Raw genomic sequence first — 26514 nt, 5'->3', positions numbered from 1 at the left:
TGAGTATAATTATCTTGTTGTTAATCTCAGGTCATTGCATGCGCAGAGCTATAAACAAAGGTGTTCTAGATATGTCTAACCACAGTCTTTATTTCAGATATAGGGTACCTAGGACTACATTATCTAAAGTGTCTGTTTATATTTTTTAAAGACAGTTATATGGTGATTGGAGGGAGATCTGGTTAATATTTCAAGTGCTAGTTTCTGATATATTTAAGTAGTGTAGATGGGAGATATCTCCTTGGATCAGTGCTGACAAACCTACCACCACCTACTTCAGATTTAAGTTCACTCACATGCCCATCCTTATAAAAAAAAAGGGTTTTGATAGCCTGTCTTATACCATGAAGGTAAGACCTTCGTGAACTGCTCATACAATACAATAGATTAGGGGACTCCCTCCCTCTGTCTTACTCTCATGTATATACACTTTTAGTTAGCAGAGAATTAAATATAAAACTATCTCAGGTGTAAATAATACACATTCTCTTTTTCTCTCACAACACACACACACACACACGCACAAGCATATATACTATATACACACTGACATGTTTTAACATTCACTGCAGCATAATACAAACTACCATACATAGACACAGTTCACACAAAAATTTACATTCTCAATTCATGCACAACACACACACACAGACATACACAACACACAATATGATACACACATGATACATATATATATACACACACATATCTGGATATAAAAATATATATTCTTTCATTTCACAAGAAAATGCAAATCGAAATATTCTATTTATGACTTGAGAATTGAATTTAGAACAAAATAAAACAAAATGAAATATAGTAAAAATAAAGAAAATGAATCATGAAGTAAAATGAACAAAAGTAGAAAAGAGTAAATAAAAAATTTAAACAAAACAAAAATATAAATAAAGTCAATAAAAATAGAAATAAAATAAAGCCAATATTTAGTGTCCAAAGAAAGAGGAGATCAATATTTAGAGAAATTTTGAAGTTATTGGAAACTGTGAGGCTTCTAATATTTCATGGTAACAGATGCAGAACTTAAGGGGACAGCATGCAAGCAATACCTGTCTGTCTTGAAAGACATCGACCAACATTAAAATTCTATTGATTTTCATTCATTTTATATACACTAAGTTGAATTTTAAATAGCTCCGTTTCAAAATTTACATATGAGAGGCAATTAAAATCAAGTTGTAGTGTTAAAGTAGGGAAGAATACATGTGGGCATTAGTATGTCAGCATGTGTGTGTGTGTGTGTGTGTGCACACGCAAGGTATTCATGAGTGAAATTTATTTCTATTTAAGACAAAAAATTTCTTAAAAAAACCTCTGTAAGGTAATAGCAAATAAAACTGTGTTTGTGAAAACTAACAGCAGTGGTGTGAGTTGGGAAAATTTATTTTACAAGGTTTCTATGCAGTGGAGAGACAAGAATCTTGATGTTTTAAGATCAAGATCTTCATTAGAGACAGAAAATCCTTCTCTCTCATCCCTCACTCTCTCTGACAGAGAGCTTGGTTCTAAACTGCAGGGTTCTTCTCTCCTGTTGATATCTCAACTCATTCAAATTTACTGAGTGTTAGATATAAAAGATTGATTAAATCAATAAGCAACAAAAATTTACCATTCTCTAATTATAGATTCATGGCTACGTGGTTAAAGAGCTTACAGTGCAACTGAACGACTCTAGGTTTGATTCTGCTCTGTCATGCCTCAACAACTGTCTTCTGCCATAGTTTAGAGTCGACCAGAGCTCTATGAATGAAATTTGATCCATGGAAACAGGGTGGTCCTGTTTTTTAGGTGGTAGACTTTCTCCATCACCCTGTTTAGCACCACCACCTGGTCTCTGGAGGTTCCAGCAGAGTCTGCGTTGTCACAAACATTCACACCAGTTCATGTCTTAGAATAATTTCATGAGAATAATTTCCTCTCCTATTACCAGTATCAGAGACCCTGATTAAACCATAAAAAAAGGGCCAAAAAACAAAGCAATGAAGCATGATGGGATAGAAAGGCTCAGTTCTCCATGGAATTCAATTTAAGCTTGTTAGGTAAGCACATGTGGGTATACATGTGTGTGTGTGTATGTACGCGTGTATTTGTATGTGTAGATGTACAGAGGTATGTAAACACATGTGAGTGTGCGTATAACAACAGGTGAGGTGAAAAGAATTAAAGGTGTGGTTTATAAAAAACACCCAACACCCAAAGACTACAAAGAAAAGTGACTGTTTTAAGATAGAAACCAATTCACACATAAAATACTATATATTTACACACACACACACACACACACACATTTATCTGTATGCTGGAACAGAATCAGCCTGTCACTCTCTTTCACACTTATACATACATATGCATTCACATACATATACTTTTACTCATGTGGAACAAGAAACTCATATATATATATACATACACACACACATACATAAGAGCACAATCAAATATATACAAGTACATATACAAAGGGGGTGTGAGTATGTGTGTATACACAGCCTTAGGGCTGAAACGTATAAAAGAATAAAAGAATATATATTATATATAAATACACACACACACACACACACACACACAACTGCATATACTTAAGAGCAGAAATATATACATCCATATGCACACCTCCATGTATGTCAGTATATAATGTACACAATCTGGTGCACACACATACACACAAATTCTCTCTCTCTCTTTCTCTCTTGAATACACACATACACAAAGGTAGTGCTTAAACAACAATACAAATGATAGATGTTACTGACTGGTTATATAATATATATGGACATGTAGAAAGTGAGAAATCTGAATAAACAGCTGGACAATTAGAGAGCAGCAGTGTTGTTGGGGTGGAATTGTCTTTGTGGCTCTGTTAATAGCAGAATGACCTGAAGAATGGTGAAGTGGTATTTAAGACAGAACCCAGGTTAACAGTGAGAATAGACTGTCCAGCAGAAATTATCAAGACAAACTGTTCATACCATGGCATTTATGCAAGAAGATACAGATAATAAATAAGATAATAAATAAGATAATAAATAAGATAATAAATAAGATACCTCACATAGACCTATACATGAGAAGAGAGGCAGTATAGCAGCAGACATGGGTAACCTTTCTTCAACAGTGTGGGCCTTATCAAAATGTTATAGCAAATTATAATTAGGACCACAGCATTAAAACAATCATTTAACAAGCACTGAACATACTATAACACAGAAGGGCACAGTACGCTGAGTATATTCCAGGAGTAACACACAAACATTGTGGATGTGTGTATGTATGTAGTAAAGATTAAATATATATATTAATGTTTTGTTTTTATGTTCAGTTGTAATAAAAACAATTTTACATTAACCTGATGGATTACACTATACTTTTAAGAGTACAAATTTATTATTCTTAGCTGGCCAAAGCTTCAAAGTCACAGTCAACAACATTCTTGTATAAGAATAACACACACACACACACACACACACACTGTGTAAATAGTACAAAATAAATACACACACTGAGTATATAGTACTGACAACAATACACTACAGATTGTCACCATAGTGGTGTGTGTGTGTGTGTGTGTGTGTGAGTGAGAGAGAGAGAGAGAGAGAGAAAGAGAGAGAGAGAGAGAGAGAGAGAAACATTATACAGTAACTGACAGTGGTGCGTAGACCCTATATGGCCTTAAAGGGCAAAGGACATATTGGATAAATAACATATAATAGATGCAGTAGATAAATAAGATATGATTGGTTAGAGCTAGAATGTCTTTGGTTATAAGGTCTGGTATATCAGAGTTAACCTGGTGGTTAAACAGCTTGTGAATTAATAGTTACTTCATAAGACCAGAAATATGTGAGGAAGGGGTTACTTGATACCATTGACCACAATACTTGACTGGTACATATTTTATCAATGTCAAAAATCATGAAAGACAAAGATAGCCTTGTAGATTATGGTATAGATAGATAGATAGATAGATAGATAGAGAGAGAGAGAGAGAGAGGGAGAGAGAGAGAGAGAGAGAGAGAGAGAGGGAGAGAGGGAGAGAGAGAGGGAGAGAGAGAGAGAGAGAGAAAGGGAGAGAGAGACAGAGAGAGAGAGAGAGAGATTTTCTGTATTGAACAAAAGTTCTATATGATGTGAATACATATATTATCTATGTAGATGTCTCATTAGTGTATGTGTGAATTTCCCATTTGTTGCTAATCAAATCTGCCAGTTATTGAAAAAAACAAACAAAAAAAAAAAACAAACAGAACCCATAACTTTTGCAGATCCTCACAGACAGGTGGAATATGGGAAGGTGGTCTTCAGTTTAGACCCACACACATGCTGTTGTGATTTGGACTAACATTAGCCCTGAAGCTTTTTCTGTTTTAAAGGTTAAGTCAAATGATTAAAAACAGCACTCACAACTCTTTCAAAGGGCCTCTGAGACTTGTGGGAGTACAGGGGTCACTTGTCCTCAAATCAGAGACATGGCCAGCAAGGTTGCAGCAGAGTGAACTCTGCTAATGGCATTTAAAAAACCAGATGGGGTGTTAAAATGGGTGACAACAGAGTGGATTCCATTAGTGGTACCCAGGTGCCATGCATTGGTCCACAAAATGGATTCCACTTGAAAGGCAAGTTGGTATTTGAAATCAGACAACAAGGGGTCAGAATAAAGACTGCCAGGCAATTCATCTGATGCTCTATTGACTCTGCCAATTTGCTGCATGTACACCGATTTGCTACAATCTTCAAAACTCAGACATTTTCTATATATGGGTGCTTTACCTGTCACCAACCCTTACATGTTCTCAAGCAAAGTAATAATTTCCTCCTAGTGTGAGCATATTTCCACAGAATAACACAAACATGTCACTGCTCATATGATGGTGAAGTTTGTTTACGATTAGCATGCAATGTCAAGACAAGGACACGCATATACATGTCTAATTACAAATTGACTCCACCTGCCTGCACAAACTATCAGGACCTTACTATCCGCCACACTTCACAGATCTTCATTATACAACAAATCTTTTTCAAGATGCAGTGAAGCAGCAATTCTTGTTCTTTGTCAGTAAAATACAGGAATACTCAATATCATGTTAACTCACAATATGTATCTTTTACTTTTTACTTTTTTCACTCATTGGATTGCAGCCTTGTTGGAGCACCACATTAAAGAGCTTTAGTCAAACAAATTAACATCAGTACTTATGATTTTTAAAGCCTGGTACTTATTCTATTGACCACTTTTGTTGAACTGCCAAGTTACCTAGACATAAACAAACCAACACTAATTGCCAGTTGTCACAGATATATATATATATACGCATGTACAGACATACACGATAGGCTTCTTTTAGTTTCTGTCTACCAAATCCACTCTCAAGGGTTTGGTTAGCTCATGACTATAGTAGAAAACACTCAAGGTGCCATGCAGTGTGATTGAATACAGAACTATGTGGTTGGGAAGCAAACTTCTTACCACACAGCCATGGCTGTGCCTATAAGCCACACTTATAAACATGATGACCTTCCTCAGTTTTGACCTCACAAGGCATATGTCAACTCAAAGCTATGGTAAAAAGTACAAAACCAAAGAGCTGTGCAGTGGGACTAAGTTTAACTTCTTAACTGCACACCCAACCCTGCATACAGGAAGGTAGCATTTATTTTCATAATGGTTACATAGCAAGTAGCAACAATAGTAGTAGTTCAGACTAATGAACAAACGTATTCCACCCTTGACTATTCCACCTAATTTTTCAGGCAGCAGTTTATCTAAAACTACTATCCAATGTATCTTTCATTTTTTATAATAGTAAGGCGTGATTTGAGGAAATTTGGTTGGCATTTCTAGCAGATCAAGAAATTACATAGAGGTGTCCCTGTTCACTTGATAGCTCCCAGTTATGGATATAATGGTGACTTGGTCCAGTATTCTTTACCGAATAGCATAGTTTGGAGTTGTGGGTTTCATTTGGGTGTAACATGTTGGGAGACAGATTTAAAAACAATGGTCTTGGCGAAGTCAGTGGGAAATCCATTTGTGGCAAAGCATAGTCAGCAAGGAACCAGCAGGGTTCCACCAATCACATAACAAAGTATCACAAAGTTTAGAGATCATTAAGTAACAAAAAGATGTGAACTCTGTTATCTTAATTAGGCAGAAGTCAGTCATGGTCTTTCTGTTACCCATGTTTTGTGGTATTACTCAGAAGGTCTATTCTATAATAAGTCTATATAAGCTTTACACACACATATATACACATAGGTGCAAGCATGGCTGTGTGGTAAGAAGTTTACTTCCCAACCACATGGTTCCATGTTCTGTCCCACTATGTGGCACCTGAGGCAGGTGTCTTCTACTAAAGCCCAAGCCAATCAAAGCCTTGTGAGTGGATTTAGTAGACAGAAGTTCTGAAGAAGACCATCGCATGTGTGTGTGTGTGTGTGTGTGTGTGTGTGTGTTCAGAATCATCATCCACATCTAGCATTTGTTTTCCATGTTGGCATCGATTAAACAGTTTGGCTGGGACCGGCAAGCCAGAGAGCTGCACTAGGTTCCCGTCTGATTTGGTTTGGTTTCTATGGTTGAATGCCCTTCCTAACACCAACCTCTCCAAGAGTGTAATAAATGCTTTTTATGTGCCACCAGCACTGACCACAACTTGGCTTGACACATATGTGTGTGTATATATATATACATATATATATGTGTGTGTGTGTGTGTGTGTGTGTGTGTGTGTGTGTGTGTGTGTATGTGTATATTTGTGTGCTTGTGTTTGTCCCTCACTACTGTTTAACAATTGGTGTTGGTTTGTTTACATCCCTGTTACTTAGCAGTTTGGCATAAGAGATTGATAGAATAAGTACCAGTCTTAAAAAAATAAGTATTGCGGTTGATTCATTTGACTAAACCGTTACGGGGCAGTACCCCAGCATGGCCAGAGTCCAATGACTAAAACAAGCAAAAGATGAAAGATATGCACATATACATACACACACACTCATACATAAGCACACATGCATAAACATAGATACACACACATATACAAAGACACACACACATGTATACTAACATGCATTCATGGAAAAACAGTACTGCCAGTTCACACACACACACATTTTTGCACTATCTTCATAGTCTGGTAGTGAGATAAAACCTGTTTGTACATAACTAGGTTGGTGTTAGGCCACTGAGCCAACCTTGATCCAGGAGGTCTATGATCTAAGGCATTCTTGCCATGACCATCCTGTGCGTTTTTAGGGTATCTGTGATTACATTATGCCATATGTTTTTTTTTTCATTAAAGACATCAAAGTATGATTTTGCAAGAGATTTGGCTGCTATTTCAAACAAATCAAACAACCATGTAAAAACTCTCTTGTAACACTACTAGGATTTCACTAAAGAAAAGAGAAGGGGGAGGACTGAAATGTTTAATGTAGGGAATTAGACACTAGTTAAATGAAGGACTACAGATAAGAGAATTTATTTACCAGAGATTAGTGAGTATATATACATATGTATAGATGGAAGGATGCGTGTATGGGTGTATCTATATAGATGTATGTGTGTAAATATGTGTATGTATAGCAGTGCATGTATCTATTTGCATAGATGCGTGTGTATATATATATATATATATATATATATATATATATATATATTGAGAGAGAGAAAGCGAGAGAGACTGAGAGAGATTGATAGATAAACATGGAGTTATTTATAAACACATACTTTCATTTTGTGTATGCTGCTGAGGACAGTGTCTTTGGATTCGCATGTTCTATATTCCTGGTAAATAGATTTGATCAGTCACATAGACACACAAAGACACAGTGTAGAAGGAAATACAAACACACAAACACAATTATACATATACAGTGGTAAAAGGAAGCACACACATACAGCCATAGCAGCAGACACACATACACACACAAAATGGTAGAAGGAAGCATGCACCCCCCTCCTTCCTGAAATCTCTCACATTCTCTCTGTCTGTCTGCTGTGTTTCTTCTTTCGTTGAGAGAGAGAGAGAGAGTGAAAGGAAGAGGGAGGAGAGAGGAAGAGAGAGTGAAAGGAAGAGGGAGGAGAGAGGAAGAGAGATTAAGGAAGAGAGGGAGAGAAAGGTAAGAGGAAAATAGATGGAATCCTGGAAGAGAGGATGTGTGACGTCTTCATCAGTTAGAGGAACTATTTCTGTGTCAGTGAGTCACGTGTCAGTGCAAGAAATTGCAGCAGATCTGCATGTGTGTGTGTGTGTGTGTGACACCCTGTAAACAATGACCCATCATTATTTACCTGTCATCTCGACTAGTTTATCTGTTTATGTTGCCTGTTCTGTTTTTAGTCCAGGTATTTTACCTTTTAGAATATCACTCCCTACTCTCTCTTTCTCTCTCTCCCTCTCTCTCTCAAACTGTATTCTATTCTTTCCAGTGAAGAAAATAAAAGGTTCCTAAAAATCAGTTAACAGTAAATTTTTACTCCTGTATCAATATGTGTGTGTGTGTGTGTGTGTGTGTGTGTGTGTGTGTGTGTACTTTTGTCTAACTCTAACCTTCCATCTCTCCATCCAGTTGACAGGGGGGGGAAAAAAGAAAAAACCCAATGTATATTGATCTATTTATTAAACCAGAAAACCATGTGTGTATGTGTGCGTGTATATATATATATATATATATATATATATATATACATATTTTTTTTTACTTTCAGTAATTTAACTGTGACCGTGCTGGAGCACCACTTTTGGTTAAACAGATCAATGCCAGGATTTAATTTTTGTAAACCAAGTACTTATTCTATTGGTCTCTTTTGCCGAACAGGAATGTAAACACACCAACATTGGTTGTCAAGCGATGGTGGGGGATAAACAGAGACACACAAATGTATACATACATATATGACAGGCTTCTTTTCAGTTTCCATCTGCCAAATCCACTCAAAGCTTTGATTGGGCCAAGGCTATAGTAAAAGACACCTGCCCGAGGTACCATGCAGTGGGACTGAACCTGGAACTATGTGGTTGGGAAGCAAGCTTCTTACTACACTATATATATATATCATCATCATCATCGTTTAACGTCCGCTTTCCATGCTAGCATGGGTTGGACGATTTGACTGAGGACTGGTGAAACCAGATGGCTACACCAGGCTCCAATCTGATTTGGCAGAGTTTCTACAGCTGGATGCCCTTCCTAATGCCAACCACTCAGAGAGTGTAGTGGGTGCTTTTACGTGCCACCGGCACAAAGGCCAGTCAGGGGGTACTGGCAACGGCCATGCTCGAAATGGTGTATTTTACGTGCCACCCGCACAGGAACCAGTCCAGCGGGACTGGCAACGAACTCGCTCGAATGTCTTTTCACGTGCCACTGGCACAAGTGCCAGGAAGGCGACGTTGGTAACGGTCACACTCAAATGGTGCTATTTACGTGCCACCGGCACGAAAGCCAGACAGCTGGTGCTCTGGAAACGATCACGCTTGGACAGTGCTCTTAGTGATTTACTGGTACTGGTGCCATCACGATTTCGCTATATACATATACATACATATATACACACATACATACATATATTAAAATCAGAGATATTACACTGTTATTACTCCAGTTTTAATAAGAAAACTGTGTATAGAGTACTTTTTCATTAGATTTGTAAACACAGATGTAATATATATATATTTATATATCACCATCATCATCATCATTTAACATCTATTTTTCCATGCTTGCCTGGGTCTCTAGAATTAAGTGCCTGGTCATCTACATCTGCGATCTGTTTGTCAATCTACCCATGTAGCTATTTATATCTAACTCTTCTTTCATGACTAACACTGTGACAAGACTAGATTTTTAATATTTCATGCCTTTGCCTGAGCACTTTTTCAAAGACTGAGACATTGCACAGAACACAACAATAACACACACAGAACAACATCCCCAGAACACAACTAAAATACACCTATGAAAGAACACCCCAGAACACAACTGCAATACCTTCAGAGCACTTCCAATTTTTGGTAATTTCTATATGGTTGCTTGACCTGTGAAAAATAGCAGCCAAAGCTCACTCAGATCTAAACTAAGTAGCTGCCTACACTAAATATTATCTTCCTCGGTCTATCAAAGATGTTCATTTTTCATCTTTTCTGTGTTTTGTAACTGGAGTTATTGTTACTGAGATTGGAGACATTAAGAAGCTTGCTCAAATTGGCGACACAGGAAGGCCTTGTCAGCAATAACAGAGTTTAACTGGAATATGCATTAACTGAGGCATGTCAGTGAACTTGTTTACTTAGCAGCTGGAGAGGAAAGTTTGTGAAGAACAGCAGCTTCTGTTGCTAGACACTGTCCAGTTAAGTCCAGTTTGGACCATACCTTAGGTAGAGAAAACCTATAAAGGGAGGTATGGCTTTAGAAGAAGCTGTACCTGAAAAAGGTGGAAGTGTTTTATGTCTACATTACATTGACAGTGTACTAACATCTGACTGTCAAACCTTGTTCTAGCAAAGACAACCAAATCAGAGCATATATAATTTCATTTTTTATGGAAGGGACGTTTCTGATGGATGGGGATCCATTCTGCTGCCAATGGTCACTCTAAAATAATCTTAGGATGCTGTGGATGATGGTGTACAGGTAGGTACTGTGGTTGATATATCTGTAGAGAGTTGTATGCAATAACACTGAACAGATATATGTGCTATAAATAAAGGCTAACTGCAGCTAATTTTTTTGACCATGCCGCAGTCCTAGGTCAAACAGAGACAGAAGATATGTTTCTGGCATCTGGAATGTTGCAAAATCCTCTACAGTTTAGAAATTTGACAATATGGTCAGTGGAAAGTCAATCCTCACATTCTATATAGGTTAATGGAAAGTGTAAGTTATTCTGGGTGTTGACAAGGACAGTTGAAGAAGTATCTTTTGTTGGACTTTCAAGTTAGAAAGGACAATTTTGAAAAGTTCTGGATCTAGCAATGCTTCACAAGGACTTTGTCTGTTTTAGATAAATTCCATAGGTTTGCTATACTGTCAGCAGCTAAACCCAAGATGCATTCCAGGTGGTGAAACTGTCTGGCACAATGTCATTGGTACCTGTATATTGATTACATGATTTTTGTCCTTGGGTAGCAACTGTTATTTCTTATTTATTTACCTCTAGAAAGTATGAAAAATGGCAAATATTTCCTTCAAACTTTGCTTTTGTTACATTTATTCAAACTCCAGAGAATCCCTCTCAACACATGGCTATGATGCTCTAACACTACTCCTGCTTATGATCAGAGATGCACATATTGTCAGCCACTAAAGGACATGCTCAAGTGGCTAAGGTCAAGCAACTGACAAATAAATCTGTGGTACTGAGCAGAATATTTACTATAAAGATATTTTCTGCTTTGGAAACTCAGTGCTGAATCTGTCTGAAATGTAATGGAAAAAATTGATGTCCTGGTCATAAAAGTAAATTTTGAAGGAAATAGTGGTCATTTCCTTTGATTTCTGGATAGAAGCAAACAGGAAATAACACTTACTGACCAAAGCCAAAAAAAAAAAAAATTTTTTAATAAAAATAAAAGTTTTGTTACATAGTGTTATTTGTAGGTGTCTGTTGAACATCAGTTATCATGTGTGGAATGGATCCAGCTGTTAGTTGAGTCCATAGTGAAGATCATCCCTACAACCTTCCTCAGGCAAAGAAGAACAGGAAGGGCTATGATAAATGAAATTATGTCATGCACATAGTTGAGGAGTTTGAGGAGAAAGCTTTTTGTATCCAGTAAACCCTTATCAATTTCTTTAAGTAACACTTACAAAGGATTGTGATAATAGAGGGGAACTTAATGGAATGTGGATGGGAGTAGTAAAATGGGCCCATGCAAACTACATGACTGCAGGTTGGTGGCAAGGACTGGGAGACTGTACTTGTTCCTGGTGTATCAGGATAACCAGAGCTTATGTGGGGTTCCCTCACTCAGCAATGACTGAGAGAAGTACTTGTATAAGGATAATTTGAAGTTGTGGATAGGGTGTCCTGACTAAGCCTATGTGGTACCCCCACCCCATTTTAGGGGTCCTAGTTCTTATTTCATTGTTCTACAATATTATTTCTATTTATTATTTATTTATGTTTGTACACACCCCTGGCTGTGTCGTAGAGCAGATGGACTCTGAACATACCTCTGATGGTGAACACAGCAGTGGTAGGACAGGAGAGTATGTCTGTCTATACCAATGGTAGTGTCTACAACAGAGATAGAACAGTGGAGAGTATGTTAGTCCATGCACCCGATAATGTCCACAACAGAGTATGTCAGTTTATACCCAGTTTACATGTCTGCAACAAAAGGTAGGATAGATGGACCCTGTCTGAACATACTTCTGGTGGTGATGACAAAAGTAAGGCAGGAGTACTATGTCTGTATATACCTCTGATAGTCTGAAGGTTTACAACATGTTTGGGGTTAATAAGGATGATGATGCTGATATTTTTATGAGTTGTGTTAGAGTTGAGTGAGTGGGAGAGTTTAGTGTAGTTAGGGTTAGTGCTGAAGTAGTATTGTTTTGGATGTTGTAGTAGTAGTGGATGTATAGCATTGTAAGTCTACAAGGTTATTGTTGATCAGAACAAAAACTGAGGCTACAACCATGACAACATCAACATTATTGCTATTATAATTCTGACAACTTAGTAATTTCTATCTCACTGTTTGACTTGAACAACCAAAGCTCATTCAGATTCAAACTAACTGGCCATTCATACTAAACATTGACCCCCCCCCCCCAGCCCTTCAAAGTTGTCCACTCACCATCTCTTTTGTTTATTTTGTAACTGGAACCATTGTTGCTGAGACTGGAGACATTAAAGGGCATCCTGCTGAAACTGAGGACACACAAAGGCCTTGTCAGTTGTACCAGGGATCAACTGGAACATGCATTAACTGAGACAGGTCTTAGTAAACTTTTGACTTAGCAACTTCTGTTGTTAGACACAGAGTTGAGTTAGGGTGCTTGAAATTCAGTTTGGACCAGACCTCAGGTGGAGAAAAACTGCTAAGAGGGCAAAAATATTTATAATTTCTATGTACTTACCTGCTAGATATAATAGTCAAATCCCTCTCAGATCAACACCATACTGTCTACATAAAAAGGGCACATTATATAATGCAGTCCTAAATACACAAACACTGATTATAATTAAAAATAAACACATGTAGATCATTGTAGGTGCAACACCTTTAACTAAAGGTCTGCTGGATCAAGGTTGGTCTGGGACTAAACAACAACAAAATGTTGATCAAGACAGGATTAAGCAAGAAGCAAATTCTAGCATATCATCATCATCATCATCATCATCATTACTATTAAGGTAATGAGTTGATAGAATCATTACCACACTAGGAAAAATGCATAGCAGCATTTCTTCCAACTTTATGCTCTGAATTCTACTGAGGTTGACTTGACCTTTCATCCTTTTGGGGCTGATAAAGTAAGTACCTGTTGAACACTGGGGTTGATGTTGTCAATGAACATACTCCCCCAAAATTTCAGGTACAAATTTCTACCTACAGTAGAAAGAATCATCATTATTATTTAGGGTAGTGGCATGGCAGAATTGTTAGAGTGCTGAACAAAATGTCTTGTAGTATTTCTTCTAACTCTTTAAATTCTGAGTTCAAATCTTGCTGTAGGGGGGGGGGGGGGGATCAATTTTTGCCTTTCATTTGTCTGTGGTACATAAAATAAAGTACCAGTCAAGTATTAGGGTCAATGGTATTAACTAATCCCCTACCATCAAAATTGCTGCTCTTGCCTTTGCACTCTGAGTTCAAATTCTGCCAAAGTCAATTTTGCCTTTCATCCTTTCAGGGTCGATAAAATAATGTACCAGTTTAACAACTGAGTTCGATGTAATCGACTTAACCTCTCCCCCGAAATTGCTGGACTTGTACCAAAATTTGAAACCATTATTATTATTGTTACTATTGTTGTTGTTGTTAACCACTGAGATCAACTTAACTTTTTGAGCTCAATAGAATGAAGTACAAGTTTGCTACTGGTGTCAATGGTGTAGACCAGGCCTGGCCAACCTGAGGCCTGCGGGCCGCAGACATTTATCTTACAGTCCACCTGATACTTTCTTGAAATGGGTTTATTTAAAGAAACATTTAAAAATCTTTATCAAAAATTAAAGATTGTGAAAAAAGAAAGATACTACTGGTTTTTCAACAATAATATTTCATGCTGAATCAACAATCATTCATTCATTATTGTAATAATAGCATGAGAAAACAAAATGCTTTCAATTCTGTCAGCAGTGCTCAAGTATACAAGCGGCCCTCAAAAATCTTTCTGCAATTGACGTGGCCTGCAATGTAATTCGAGTTGGCCAGGCCTGGTGTAGACCACTGGTTCTCATTCATGGTCCATATAAGATTTTGCTGTTAAAATTAATGTGTAAAAGATTGCTTATACTTCTACAATACACAAAATATGTTAACTTTTTAATACAATTCCTAATACTATTTAATCATAAAAATACAGTAGAATGATTATGGCTAAGGAGGTAAACCTGAGTAAAATAGGACTCAAAGGGATCTATTGGCAAAAAATGGGTGAGGTCCATTGGCATAGACAAACCACCTCTTGTGGTTAAATTAGAAACAATTTATTATTATTATTATCGTCATTATTATTTCGTTCTGAGTCCAAATTCTGCTGAGGTCGACTTTGCCTTTCATCCTTTCGAGGTTAATAAATTAAGTGCCAATGAAACACTGGGGTTGATGTAATCGACTAGTGCCCTCCTCTGAATTTCAGGCCTTGTGCCTATAGTAGAAAGGATTATTATTATTATTATTATTATTATTATTATTATTATTATTATTATTATCATCATCAAGGATGTTTACTACTGTTTTTCGTAACCTGATTTTACTTATGAAATTTGTTTCTAAACAAATTTCAAGATCTGTTGATGATGGACTGTGTGTGTGTGTGTGTGTGTGTGTGTGTGTTAGTATACACACACACATATATACATGCACGCTTGCACACACATGTATGTGTATACATATAAATATATACACACGAGTTTGAGTGTGCTTGTGCATGTAGATGTGTATGTGTAGACAAGAAAGACAGTGTACCTGTTTTGGAGAGATAACGAAAAAAAAGGGCGGGAGAGAGAGGAGAAAAGACTAAGAGATATGAAAAACAGTATCAGGTTGTTGTTGTTGTTAGCCAATGCAGTTCACCTATCTAGTTATGAAAACTCACATTGTAAATCCTCCACTACAGCCACCACCATTATGACTGACTCCATCAACAATATCGACATACAGCAATAACAACAGCTATTGATGTGGTTTATTGAGGTGATGACAGTAGCTCAACTCATGTTTGCCTTTCAAGACCTTAAAGGTAAAGGCAGACAGGCTAAGCAATAACAAAGTGAGTGGTGCAGACACATACTATTATGTCATTGAAAGACTGGGGATACACACATACAGATATGCAGACAGACACACTTATATTCATGTGTATATATGTATATACATACAATGCATACATTCACGTGCATGTATGTATGTATATATATATATATATATATATATATATATATATATATATATATATATATATAACGGGTATGTGTGTATATACATAAATGTATGTATTTATAAATATATATACACACACACTTAATAGATTTAATATATTCTATCAGCCACTTTATCAGTCAGATCCACATAGGGGTTGAGATAACCCCTGTATGAAAACGACTATATATTTTTATATTTATATATAACGACAATAACAATAGTAATAAATAACAACAACAATAATGATAATATATACCCATTCTATATAACCAATATCAGTGCCTGCTTTTTCTGACTCATTTCTAGACTACACACACACACACACACACACATATATATATATACACACACACACTCATACATACTACACACACACACACACACACACACACAAACCTAGAACCACATACACACGCAGTTGCCAACCATAATTTTGTTTGACTCCATTAAAACATTCCTGCTCTATCACCAGTCCTCCCTACCTCGTCCCCCTGCACACGCACAACATGTCTGTATATGTATCGATCTTTATAGATTAGGGTCCAGTCATGCCCCCTCTTCTACCCCCACTAACATCATCAGTCAGCCATTAAGGAGAAACTATTACACACTGTTCCACAATTTATTTATTTCTACGAGAGGCACAAGAGCCATAAATATTAGAGGAAGAAGGCTGTACACGCCATTAGATCAACCCTAGTATATAACTGGTATTTAATTGAGCCAATAGAGAAAGGAAACTTTACATGGTCGCTCAACCTGCTAGTAATAACAATCAAATTTCTCACAACCACACCCTACTGCTTTAAAAGTGAAAGGACATTTTATTTATTTTTTTGTTATAGGTTCTTTACTTTTCTGGAGCTGAACAACAACAAGAAATATATATAGGCACATGACAAGCTAAAAATAGCAACTAAATCGCCTACTATACCTAGGAAACACTGATTGGATATTGCCCTCTAAGTTACAGTATACCTAGAAAATAAGTCAGGACATATTGGTAATATAGTACTACATACATAATGCCCGAGACGAACACTGAGGTGGTCATGGCTGAGAAGCCTTTGATTCATTGCTCTGCTCAATCAGGGCCGACGCGGGGTCAACTTAAAGGACACATCGCGATCATTTGTGTTTGTATTGGTTAGGTCTGGAGGAAGGGGCTATGTCTTTGACCTTGATAGGTCCACCAAGTGGTTCTGGCTGACCTGGGGGTTAAACTATACTATCGCAAAGGATAGAACCTTTGCATGGTCAATCGGCCTTTTAGAAATAACAGTTAAATCATATCTTAAGGTAAACATTCTATAATGTGCCCGTAGATGCACCCATTGCGAGCAAAAACATAAAAATAGAGACGGTCACGGTTGGATCGCTTGTTCGATCTGGCTTCACACATTAGACAACTTAAACAGTTGTTGCTGTTTAGCTACAGGTCATCATTGACCCTTGACATATCATCAAAGGCGTTCCAGCTGCGACCATCTCATCTTTTTTTAGCAGTATTTAGGAGATTGTATGAGCTACTGTGCACTTATTAAATATTATAGTAGTGTACGACCCAAGAGAGATTTGGCTGCTATTTCTAGCTAGTTCGTTGGTGAATTAAGATAATGTTCGCATGGTCGGACTGACCCTTCTTTCCTGTAAGACCATTTCCACCTCTTTAAGTAACAATGAAGTCGCCCTCAAATTATAATTTACACTCCAAGAGAGGGACTACTGTTTTCTAATACACATAATGCATAAGGCATAATGGTCGCAACTGAAAGGGTTTTGATCATAGATCTGGTGGATCAGTTAGCCTGGGGCTAAACAGTATACATTTTCATTAAAGTTATGCTTATGTATGTATGTATGTATGTACACACACATACACGAAAATTGAGGAAACACTACACTTGACAGGAAGGACTCTCTCTCCTATATATATATATATATATATATATATGTATATATATTTCATGCATACACACTGTCCAAGTCAGTAAATAACTAAACAAAAAGGCGATCTTACAATAAAAATTACCGAGATTTTAATCGGTTCGCAAACCTTATATTATGTAAGTTCCATATACGCATACACTCATTTCTGTCTATCTATCGATCGGTCCGCACACACACACACACGTTTTTATATAAACACAAAACATATCTGTATACATACATCTATAACAGTCATTACACGCGTGCGCGCACGCGTACACACGTACACAGACACAAACACATTGTCATATCACACAAACTGTTGTGTTTACATGTTACAAAGTGAAAGCTACTGACAGAAAGAGATAGAGAGAAAAGAGTACCAGAATACCAGAAAGAAAGAGAGAGTATACGAGAGAAAGAGAGAGACAGGGGGCTGGTGGGAGAGTAGACATGTGAATCAGTGTCACATTTCTACTTTCATCATCATCATCATCATCATCAACGTATTCTCATCTCTCTCCATTATAGCTTTCGCTTTATCCAAGCATGTAAACATATATGTCGGGGGATTTTTATCGATCATAGATTAACCCATAATATATTTAATTACATACATACAATTAATTTGTATATATACACATATGTAATTATTTCATAAATATATATATGCATACAAAAACGTACGCATTTCATTCAATTTATATTTCTTTCATTCCAAACACACACACATAAAATTTATCTGAATTGAAAACTTAATAAGGATTATTTAAGAAAAGGACATAAAAAACCGAACAAGAATTCAATCAAAGAGGTGACACGCAAACTTGAATGGTTTGTAATAATGACACCAAAATCGAACACACACACACACACACGTTGAAACGATTGACTGTAAGTCTATTAAAGATGTTTCAACTACAAAATTCATTGACATTCACAAAGGTAAATAGTCTTTCTCATCCAATGTCTGTGTAGATCTGATGGGGTTGACGGTATAGAATTTATATTTACATTTATATTTACACAAACGTTATATGTAGACTACCTAGATATTATACAATATATACGCATACATTTGAAATATCCACAATTATAAACACAGTTCCTATATATGTATATACACACATATACACACACACACACACCTACATAGTGTGTGTGTATGTAGGTGTGTATGTTTATATGCTAACCGATGGGCTTAATTTATTACTCTATAAACAAGTAACTATGTACGTGTTATTAAGACATATTACTGACATATATACATTATATGTAATATCACCTATATTGTCTAATATTGCCTGTGTTTGTTAGTGTCTATATATATATATATATATATATATATATATATATATATATATTTAGGGAGAATGAAAGATAAATATATAGGTATAAAGATGGATAAACGATAGAGAGATAAATAAATAGAAAGATAGACGGGAGAGGAAGAGAGACAAAAGTGTATGAAGGCGAAGGAAGCGAATAATCTTTTAATAAACAATAACACTAATCCAGAGAAGATGACAGTAATGAAATATTCTGGCTGCTTTCCACGGTTTAAAATAACAACAACAACAACATTAATATTAGAACAATAAATAATTAAGGAATTAATTATAAGTATCTAAGAATGCCTGTGTACTCACGCAGAATTGCCAACTACATCGTTGCTGTCAGCAAAGACAGACATTTTCTAACTTCTCTCAGGTAATAATATATTGATAATATGGTCCCATATCGTCGCTCGGATTTTGCCAAATTCTCCTCTCTTTCTTCTGCTGCAACCTTGTAATACTGATTTTTTTTTTGGCTTCTTCTTCGTTCTTCTTTTCCTTCAACCTTCTAATTCTGCTTCTCCTTCCTTTTTCTTCCCCTTCTAGTTCCTCTCTTTTACTTCTACTTCTTAATAATTTCCCCGACAAACTTCACCAAGACGTGGCTGCAACTGTCGTTTCTGTTGCAAAACAGGCGCACCACTCACACATTATCTATCTATCGAATTTACACGTGCCGCTCCAAGATGCATATAGACATACATACATCCTTGTATCGATATTTCATATATATATATATATATATATATATATATATATATATATGAAACACAAGCTCATACACTTCTCTCGCTATATTATAATAGTAATAATATAACAATTAAACACTAGGTGTTTTCTGTCTGTCTGTCTCTTTGTCTCTTTCTCTCTGTCTCTATATATATTCACACACAATAAACACTAGCAGTTACAATCTCTTCTTCTCTGTCTCTATTTTTCTTCCCTCACAACTCCACTGGATATATAAAAATTTGGTTTGCGTCTTCTTTCATTTGAATAAAATACGCTACACTCCTCTCACACGCAACGTCTTCCTCATACCCCCCCCGCATTATTACAGTAACGAAATAAAACAATAAATTAAAAGAGATATATTTATATAATTGTTAATTATTTTTCGGCCTTTAATTGCAATTTTAAACATAGTTCTTAAGTAGAAAAGTGAATGAAAGTGGGGGGAGGGGAACAAAAATAAACAAACACACACATACGGTTATCGCAGGAAGACGAAGCAAGGCAAATCCAGAAAAAAAAACCCAGAAAAAAAACCAAGTCTTCGTAGAAAACAAAAATAATTAATTATAGTGTTTATAATTATAATAAAAATGTTTTTTTTATTTTGCGGTAACCCTGTCCCCTCCTTTTACAGGAATCTTTACGCCATCTAGAGGCAGTGAATGCGATGGGGGTGTTGGTGGAGGGAGAGAGAGACTGTAATATTAATGGGAAGATGAGAGGGATGACGGAGAGCTAGAAAGACGTAGTAGAAAGAGGTAAAAAGGAAAGCGTTGAGGAAGAGAGAGAGAGAGAGATTAGAAAGCAGTACGGAGGGGGGGAGTAAGAAGTAGGCACGAGGAGAAGGAAGAGGGGTTGAAAAGGGAGAGAGGACAGGTGTCGAGAAGAGAAAGACTAAGAGAGAGGAAGTGGAAGATGACATAGCATAAGAGAACCCTCTCTCTATCTCAGCTCTTCATTTTCTCTGCTTCTTACATTTATCGTAAGAGTGATAGGATGAGAAGATTGAGTGTAGACTTGAGTGAGAGTGGTCAGTGCAGGAGACAACCACTTGCTCTGTTAGTAGTAATAGTAGTGAAACTGAGTCGGCTTAGTTGATGGTGAGGTGAGGTGGGAGAGGGGTAGAATGGATAGTAGCAGTTGTGGTGGTGTTGTCGGTGATAACGAGTATAGTGGTGACGGTGGTTTGTTCTGACCCAGTTCTCGCACGGATGGAGATAGATCAGCTAGTGCGTGTCGGAGGCGAAGGAAGAGGGGGAAGAAGATTACGAGAGAGAAAGGAAAATTAGTGAGGAAGAGAAAGAAGTGAAAGGAAGAGAACAACAGTAAAGAGAAAGAGAGTGAGAGAAGAGAAATAAGGAATAAGACAGAGGAGGAGGAAATAAAGAATGAATGGGAAAAAGAGAAACAGAGAGAGAGAGAGAGGATGGAACAGGAGGAGGAAAAGAACAAGTGGGAGAAAAATGGAAAGAATAGGGAAGAAGGGGAGGAGAAAGATATAGGAGAGGGTGAAAAGAGGAGAAAAAAGAGTAAATGAAACGAGTAAGAGAAGAGAAGGGAGGAAGAAGAGAAAAAACAACGACGAAATGGGAAGAAAAGGGTAAGAGAAGAGGAAGCAAAGGAAAAATAAGAACGATGAAGTGGGAGGAGAAGGAGTCAAAAAGGTGTGTTTGGCCCCTGACCAACGCTGACGAAGGTGACCAGATCTTATTTTCGGGCATGGGTGTGTTTCCTTCACTTTTGAAGACCTGTTATATCCTTCCCTGTTGACTGTCGTATCTAGCAGACGGTACGTGACCACATAGAGTTGTATTTTTGTGTGGTTCACAGGTGGGTAGTTGTCATAGTAATTTTAAACAGGAGTTAGCAAGGTTGGGTGACAAGTGTATTAAAGACGCGAGGGGGGCGGGGGGTTACACATGTACTAAGAAAAACTATTCTAACTCCATAGTTATGCATTTCTGTAATGAGTGACTGGATCAGGTCTGAAGGATTAAACAATCTCTCTCTCTCTTATATCATAAGACTTTTGTCAGTGTGCATGCGAGAGAAATACTACACTACTTGTGGGTTGTACTTTCTGCTAGAAATAACAGCCAAATCTCTCGCAAGTCATTGTACGCTATTATCCCTATATAAGAGAAAAATAAAATAAAATAAAACTAGATGGTCACGGCTCGAATACATCTGGTGGATCCAACTAATCTGAAGATTAACAATTTGTCTTTATTTAGGCACAAGGTCAGCAATTTTAAGGGTAGCAGCTTAGTCGATACCATCAACTCGATTATTTTAGCCAATATTGAGTTCGTAAATTAATTACTAGATACAGGAGACAGTCGTAGAAGTCTGTTTTGTTTCTATACAACCTCACTGTCACCGTACACAAGACAGACGCCTGCGACTGTCTCGTGTATCTATTAATTGATTAATTAATGAACTCAGTGTTGGCTAAAGTATTTTGGGTGTACCTATAGTAACTTTTAGTATGAAAAAGAAGCATTGCTGACGAGTACTTTATTTTAATCGATTGCAGAAGGATGAAAGACAACAAGGATCCTGGAGAAGGTGGGACAATATACGGGGTCATTCATTCTGCAAAGCTGTGACTGGGCTTAGAATTATTAGTGAAACAAAGAGAAGGGCAATAAATTCCATTTCTGAAACTGCAGAAAAAGCGACTACTAGATAGTTCTGGATTAAAAAGGGTAGACCAGTGGTTTGCTGTTACTAGAATGCAAGCTGGGTCAACTGGGTGAGGAAGTCTAATGGTGAAAGATCCGAAACTCCATTACATCCCAGAAACATCACTGATGATGCATCCTCGAGTTTCGCAAGATGTATCTTGAAACAAAACGAAAATAATCGATCGCAGAGTGATGAAAGGCAAAACTGACTTTCGCGAGATTTGAACACAGGACGAAGAGAACCAGAAGAAATGTCACAAATACACTTTTTCCGACGCTCTTACAATTCTGTCAATACATCTGATAACACGCACTCAGGGAAATTATCGTCAGTTTCACAGAGAAGAATTAAAAAGAAGCATATTTTTTGGCCATCAAAATCATTGAAATAAATTGCTGAAATGTTTTTATTCCTTTCGAAAATTGTTTGGTAAACGGAGTTTATGAATGACTATTTTTTTGGTAATGAATATAAAAACTTAAGAGAGAAGTGATTATATATATATGGAGCGAACACATATTACAATGAAGTAGAGAAATTTGAAAAGACAACACGAAACCCGTTATTTCTCAAAATACAATGTTTATATACCAAAAAGATTTTATAACATTTTTTCTGACATAATTTAAATATATACTTTAACCATGTAACACAAGCCTTCTGTAGTTTTTTCACTCTTATTATCTTTTATATATATATATATATATATATATATATATATATATATATATATATATAAGGAAAGTTTGACAAATGTTAGAGATTAAGAAATATTTTGTCCGGCATACGTATACATACACGCATTCACATATACACATATTATAAACATGGGTGTGTGTGTGTGAAGGAACGTGGGTGAATGGTTAGGGTATTTTATTTCAGTCCACTCAGCTTGTATTTCAAAGGGTGTGACACGATCAATCTCCACGAGAACTACGTTAAGAGTACACTTGTCTATGGGGTGCTCAGCCACTTGCACGTTAATTTCACGAGCAGGCTGTTCCGTTGATCGGATCAAGTGGAACCCTCGACGCCGTAACCAACGGAGTGCCAGTTGTGTGTGTGTGTGTGTGTATCTATCTCCAGACGCGTGCACCCATACGTACATACACGTATGTGTTTACATAAATTTGTGTGTGAATTGTTTTCGACCAAACCTTTCAATAACCTGTACTTTGCGCTTTATACAGAAGACTTACAAGCATCCACATCTGTGTTTGTTTGCGCGCGTGTATGTGTGTATGTGCGTATGTATACACATACTACAAACACAGATATCGCATAACATTGAATTATGCCACACAGGCATCCCTTTTGTCTCTCTGTCCGTCCGTCTGTCTCAGTGCATGTGTGTGTGAGTGTATGTATGTATGTATGTGTGTTAGACTGATTTATTACAGTGTACCACTGACATATATGACTTTACAGTAAGGAAATGCCGTGCAGATTTGAATGTTCTAATTTTTCACCTTGACTTTTTAAAAAAGTGTTTCAAACAATGGTTAGGCGCAATGCTACAATTTATACGCGGGCCGCAGAGATAGGGTGGTGGTGGTAGCAGTCTTCTTTTCCATTTACATCTAAGACCCAGCATATGACTTGCACTTTATTTTATTGTCTTTCAGAAGGATGAAATGGAAAGTTGACCTAGGTTTGAACTCGTAAACCCACACATTTAGCTCAGCACCGCCAGATTGATACCGTAAACTTCATATTTAATATGTAAAAGTGCATGTATGTTTTAAAGGAAAAGGTCATAAAGTTACGTGACTTTTTCATTTGAAATCTGGGCAAGACTTCCGCCCCCCCCCCAAAAAAAACCCCCACCTTTTCTTAATTTTCTTTTTCTTTTTTTCGACACAAAACCCCCCTTTTCGGCTACGGGGAATATGAATCTGCAAAAAATTGGCTAAAAACGACATTTCTAAATTACCACCCCCACCCCCATTTCCTTCATTTTTAACTTTTTTCAGAATTTTTTTCTTCTAAATATGCAGAAAAATACGGAGATTATGATTCTGAAAAATAATTTCCAAAAATCTTTATAAATTTTTTTTTTAGGAATTTTTTCCTTCTAAATATGCAGAAAAATGCGGACATTATGATTCAGACAAAAATTTCAAAACATTTCTGTACTTACGGTTAGGGTTTTAGGGTTAAGGTTAGGGTTTTAGGGTTAGTGTTGGGGAAAAAAGTTAAAATTGAAGACGTTGGGGGGAAAGAGGAGGAAAAATTTCACAATGCCCAGTTTTGGCAATTTTCCTGAACTTCTGTATCCAAAAAACGGGGATTTTTGGCAAAAAAAAAAAAAAAAACAAATTTGGGAGAAAATGGGGTGGGTGGGGACGGGCAGAAATCTTTCCGAAATCTGTACTAAGAATATTATTGTATAACCTCAAATACTGCAATAACAGACAATCATTGATAGGAAAAGGTATTCTTTAAAAAAAAAAAAAAAATTAAAAGGATTCATTTAAAATATGTATATAAACCAACGCAGTATTTTGGAGCATGATTTCTTTCAATAAAAATAAAAATTAATATTATTATTATCATTATTATCATTACTATTACTAGCTGAGCCCGTGCTGTCAAAAATGATGGCTAATTGTAGTATTTTATATATAAAAAGGGCACAAAAAGGTGAGAAAAAAACCCAAACAATGCTTCAACTGTCTGTGTGTGCATCTCTATACATTTATAATGTCTGAGTAGTACAGTCTGTTGTGAATGCGGTTTTCTATACTTTGTCACAGCCCGCTTCCTTCCTTTTTAAGTGTGTCTGTTTATATATATGTATATGTGTCGCCTTCCTGGCACTTGTGCCAGTGGCACGTGAAAAGACATTCGAGCGAGTTCATTGCCAGTACCACTGGAGTGGCTCCCGTGCAGGTGGCACGTAAAATACACCATTTTGAGCGTGGCCGTTGCCAGTACCGCCTGACTGGCCTTCGTGCCGGTGGCACGTAAAAGCACCCACTACACTCTCGGAGTGGTTGGCGTTAGGAAGGGCATCCAGCTGTAGAAACTCTGCCAAATCAGACAACATAAAACCAGCTGATAAGGGTGGAGGCGTGGTAGTGTGACGCGCAGACCTCTACAAGGCTGAAGCTCTCCACCAACTTCAAGACACCTTCTTCTATTGCCTTCTGCCCTTCAACCCCACACCTAACTACCAACAGACTGTGTCCTCCACTATCCATGACCTCATCTCCTCCTCTGGTCTCCCTCCCACCTCATTGTCCGCACTCCCCCCCCCCATCATTTACTTCCTTTCCAAAATCCACAAATCCAACAACCCTGGCCGCCCCATCGTCTCCGCCTGTAACTGCCCAACGGAATTGATCTCAAAATACCTTGACCGTGTCATTGCCCCTATTGGCTTCCCCCCTCCCACATCCGCAACACTAACCATGCTCTCCATCTCTTCTCCTTCCCTCCTGGCCCCTCTAAATTTCTTTTCACTCTTGATATCAAGAGTCTATATACGGTGATCCCACACAACGAAGGACTTCTTGCACTCAAACACTTCCTAGACCTTCAACCCAGACCCCAACTTGACACCTCTACACTTCTTTGTCTGGCTGAACTTGTTCTCTTCCTCAACTGCTTGTTGCTTGCGGGGAATTTTTACTAACAAGTCTCGTGAGTGGCCATGGGAACAAGAATGAACCCCAACTATGCGAACCTGTTCGTTGGGGTCCAAATATTCTTACGATTCGCTGATCCCACTCCTGAACTATACGGTTGTCATATTGATGACTGTATCAGTGTGACATCACTCTCTTGTGAACAACTAGACTCCTTCCTTTCTTTTGTCCAATCCTTCCATCCTGCCTTCGAATTCTCCTGCACTATTTCCAACACTTCCGTCGCATTTCTCAACATTTCAGTCAACATGCACCATTCCGCTCTCACTACCTCCATCCACACAAACACACCGACTCACACTCATACCTCAACTTCTCCTCCTCCCACCCTACCCACACAAAGCTCTCCATCCCCTACTCCCAATTCCTCCATCTGCACAGGCTCTGCAGCGACAACCATGACTTTGAGACTGAGTCTCAACTCATGGCTCGCCCCTTCATCCTTCGTGGATATCTCCTCACCACTATCCACACAGCCCTAACCAGAGCATGTTCCGTGGACCATGCCCCTGCTCTCTCTTCCTGCCTCCCTTCACCTACCACCCCTCCAACGCACCA

General features: G+C 37.5%; 1 protein-coding gene across 3 annotated transcripts in view; it reads right to left on the bottom strand.

The window, feature by feature from the left end:
- Window positions 1-26514, bottom strand: part of LOC106876158 (uncharacterized) — a 211141-nt gene that overhangs the window by 66650 nt on the left and 117977 nt on the right. Inside the window, exon 1 of one of the 3 annotated variants that reach the window (XM_089364529.1) lies at window positions 19196-19887. The exons of the other annotated variants lie outside the window; for them this stretch is intronic. Within the exon in view, the coding sequence (XP_089220655.1) occupies window positions 19196-19239 (44 nt within the window). The 5' untranslated portion in view covers window positions 19240-19887. Of the gene's footprint in view, window positions 1-19195; window positions 19888-26514 lie in introns of those variants that run through there. 3 annotated transcript variants of the gene reach the window in all.

Source organism: Octopus bimaculoides, chromosome 16 (genome assembly GCF_046866305.1).
Source record: "Octopus bimaculoides isolate indiv1 chromosome 16, ASM4686630v1, whole genome shotgun sequence".
Classification (NCBI taxonomy): Eukaryota; Metazoa; Mollusca; class Cephalopoda; order Octopoda; family Octopodidae; genus Octopus; species Octopus bimaculoides.
Note: the sequence above shows the minus strand (reverse complement) of the source record. Positions and strands in the feature narration are given on the sequence as shown.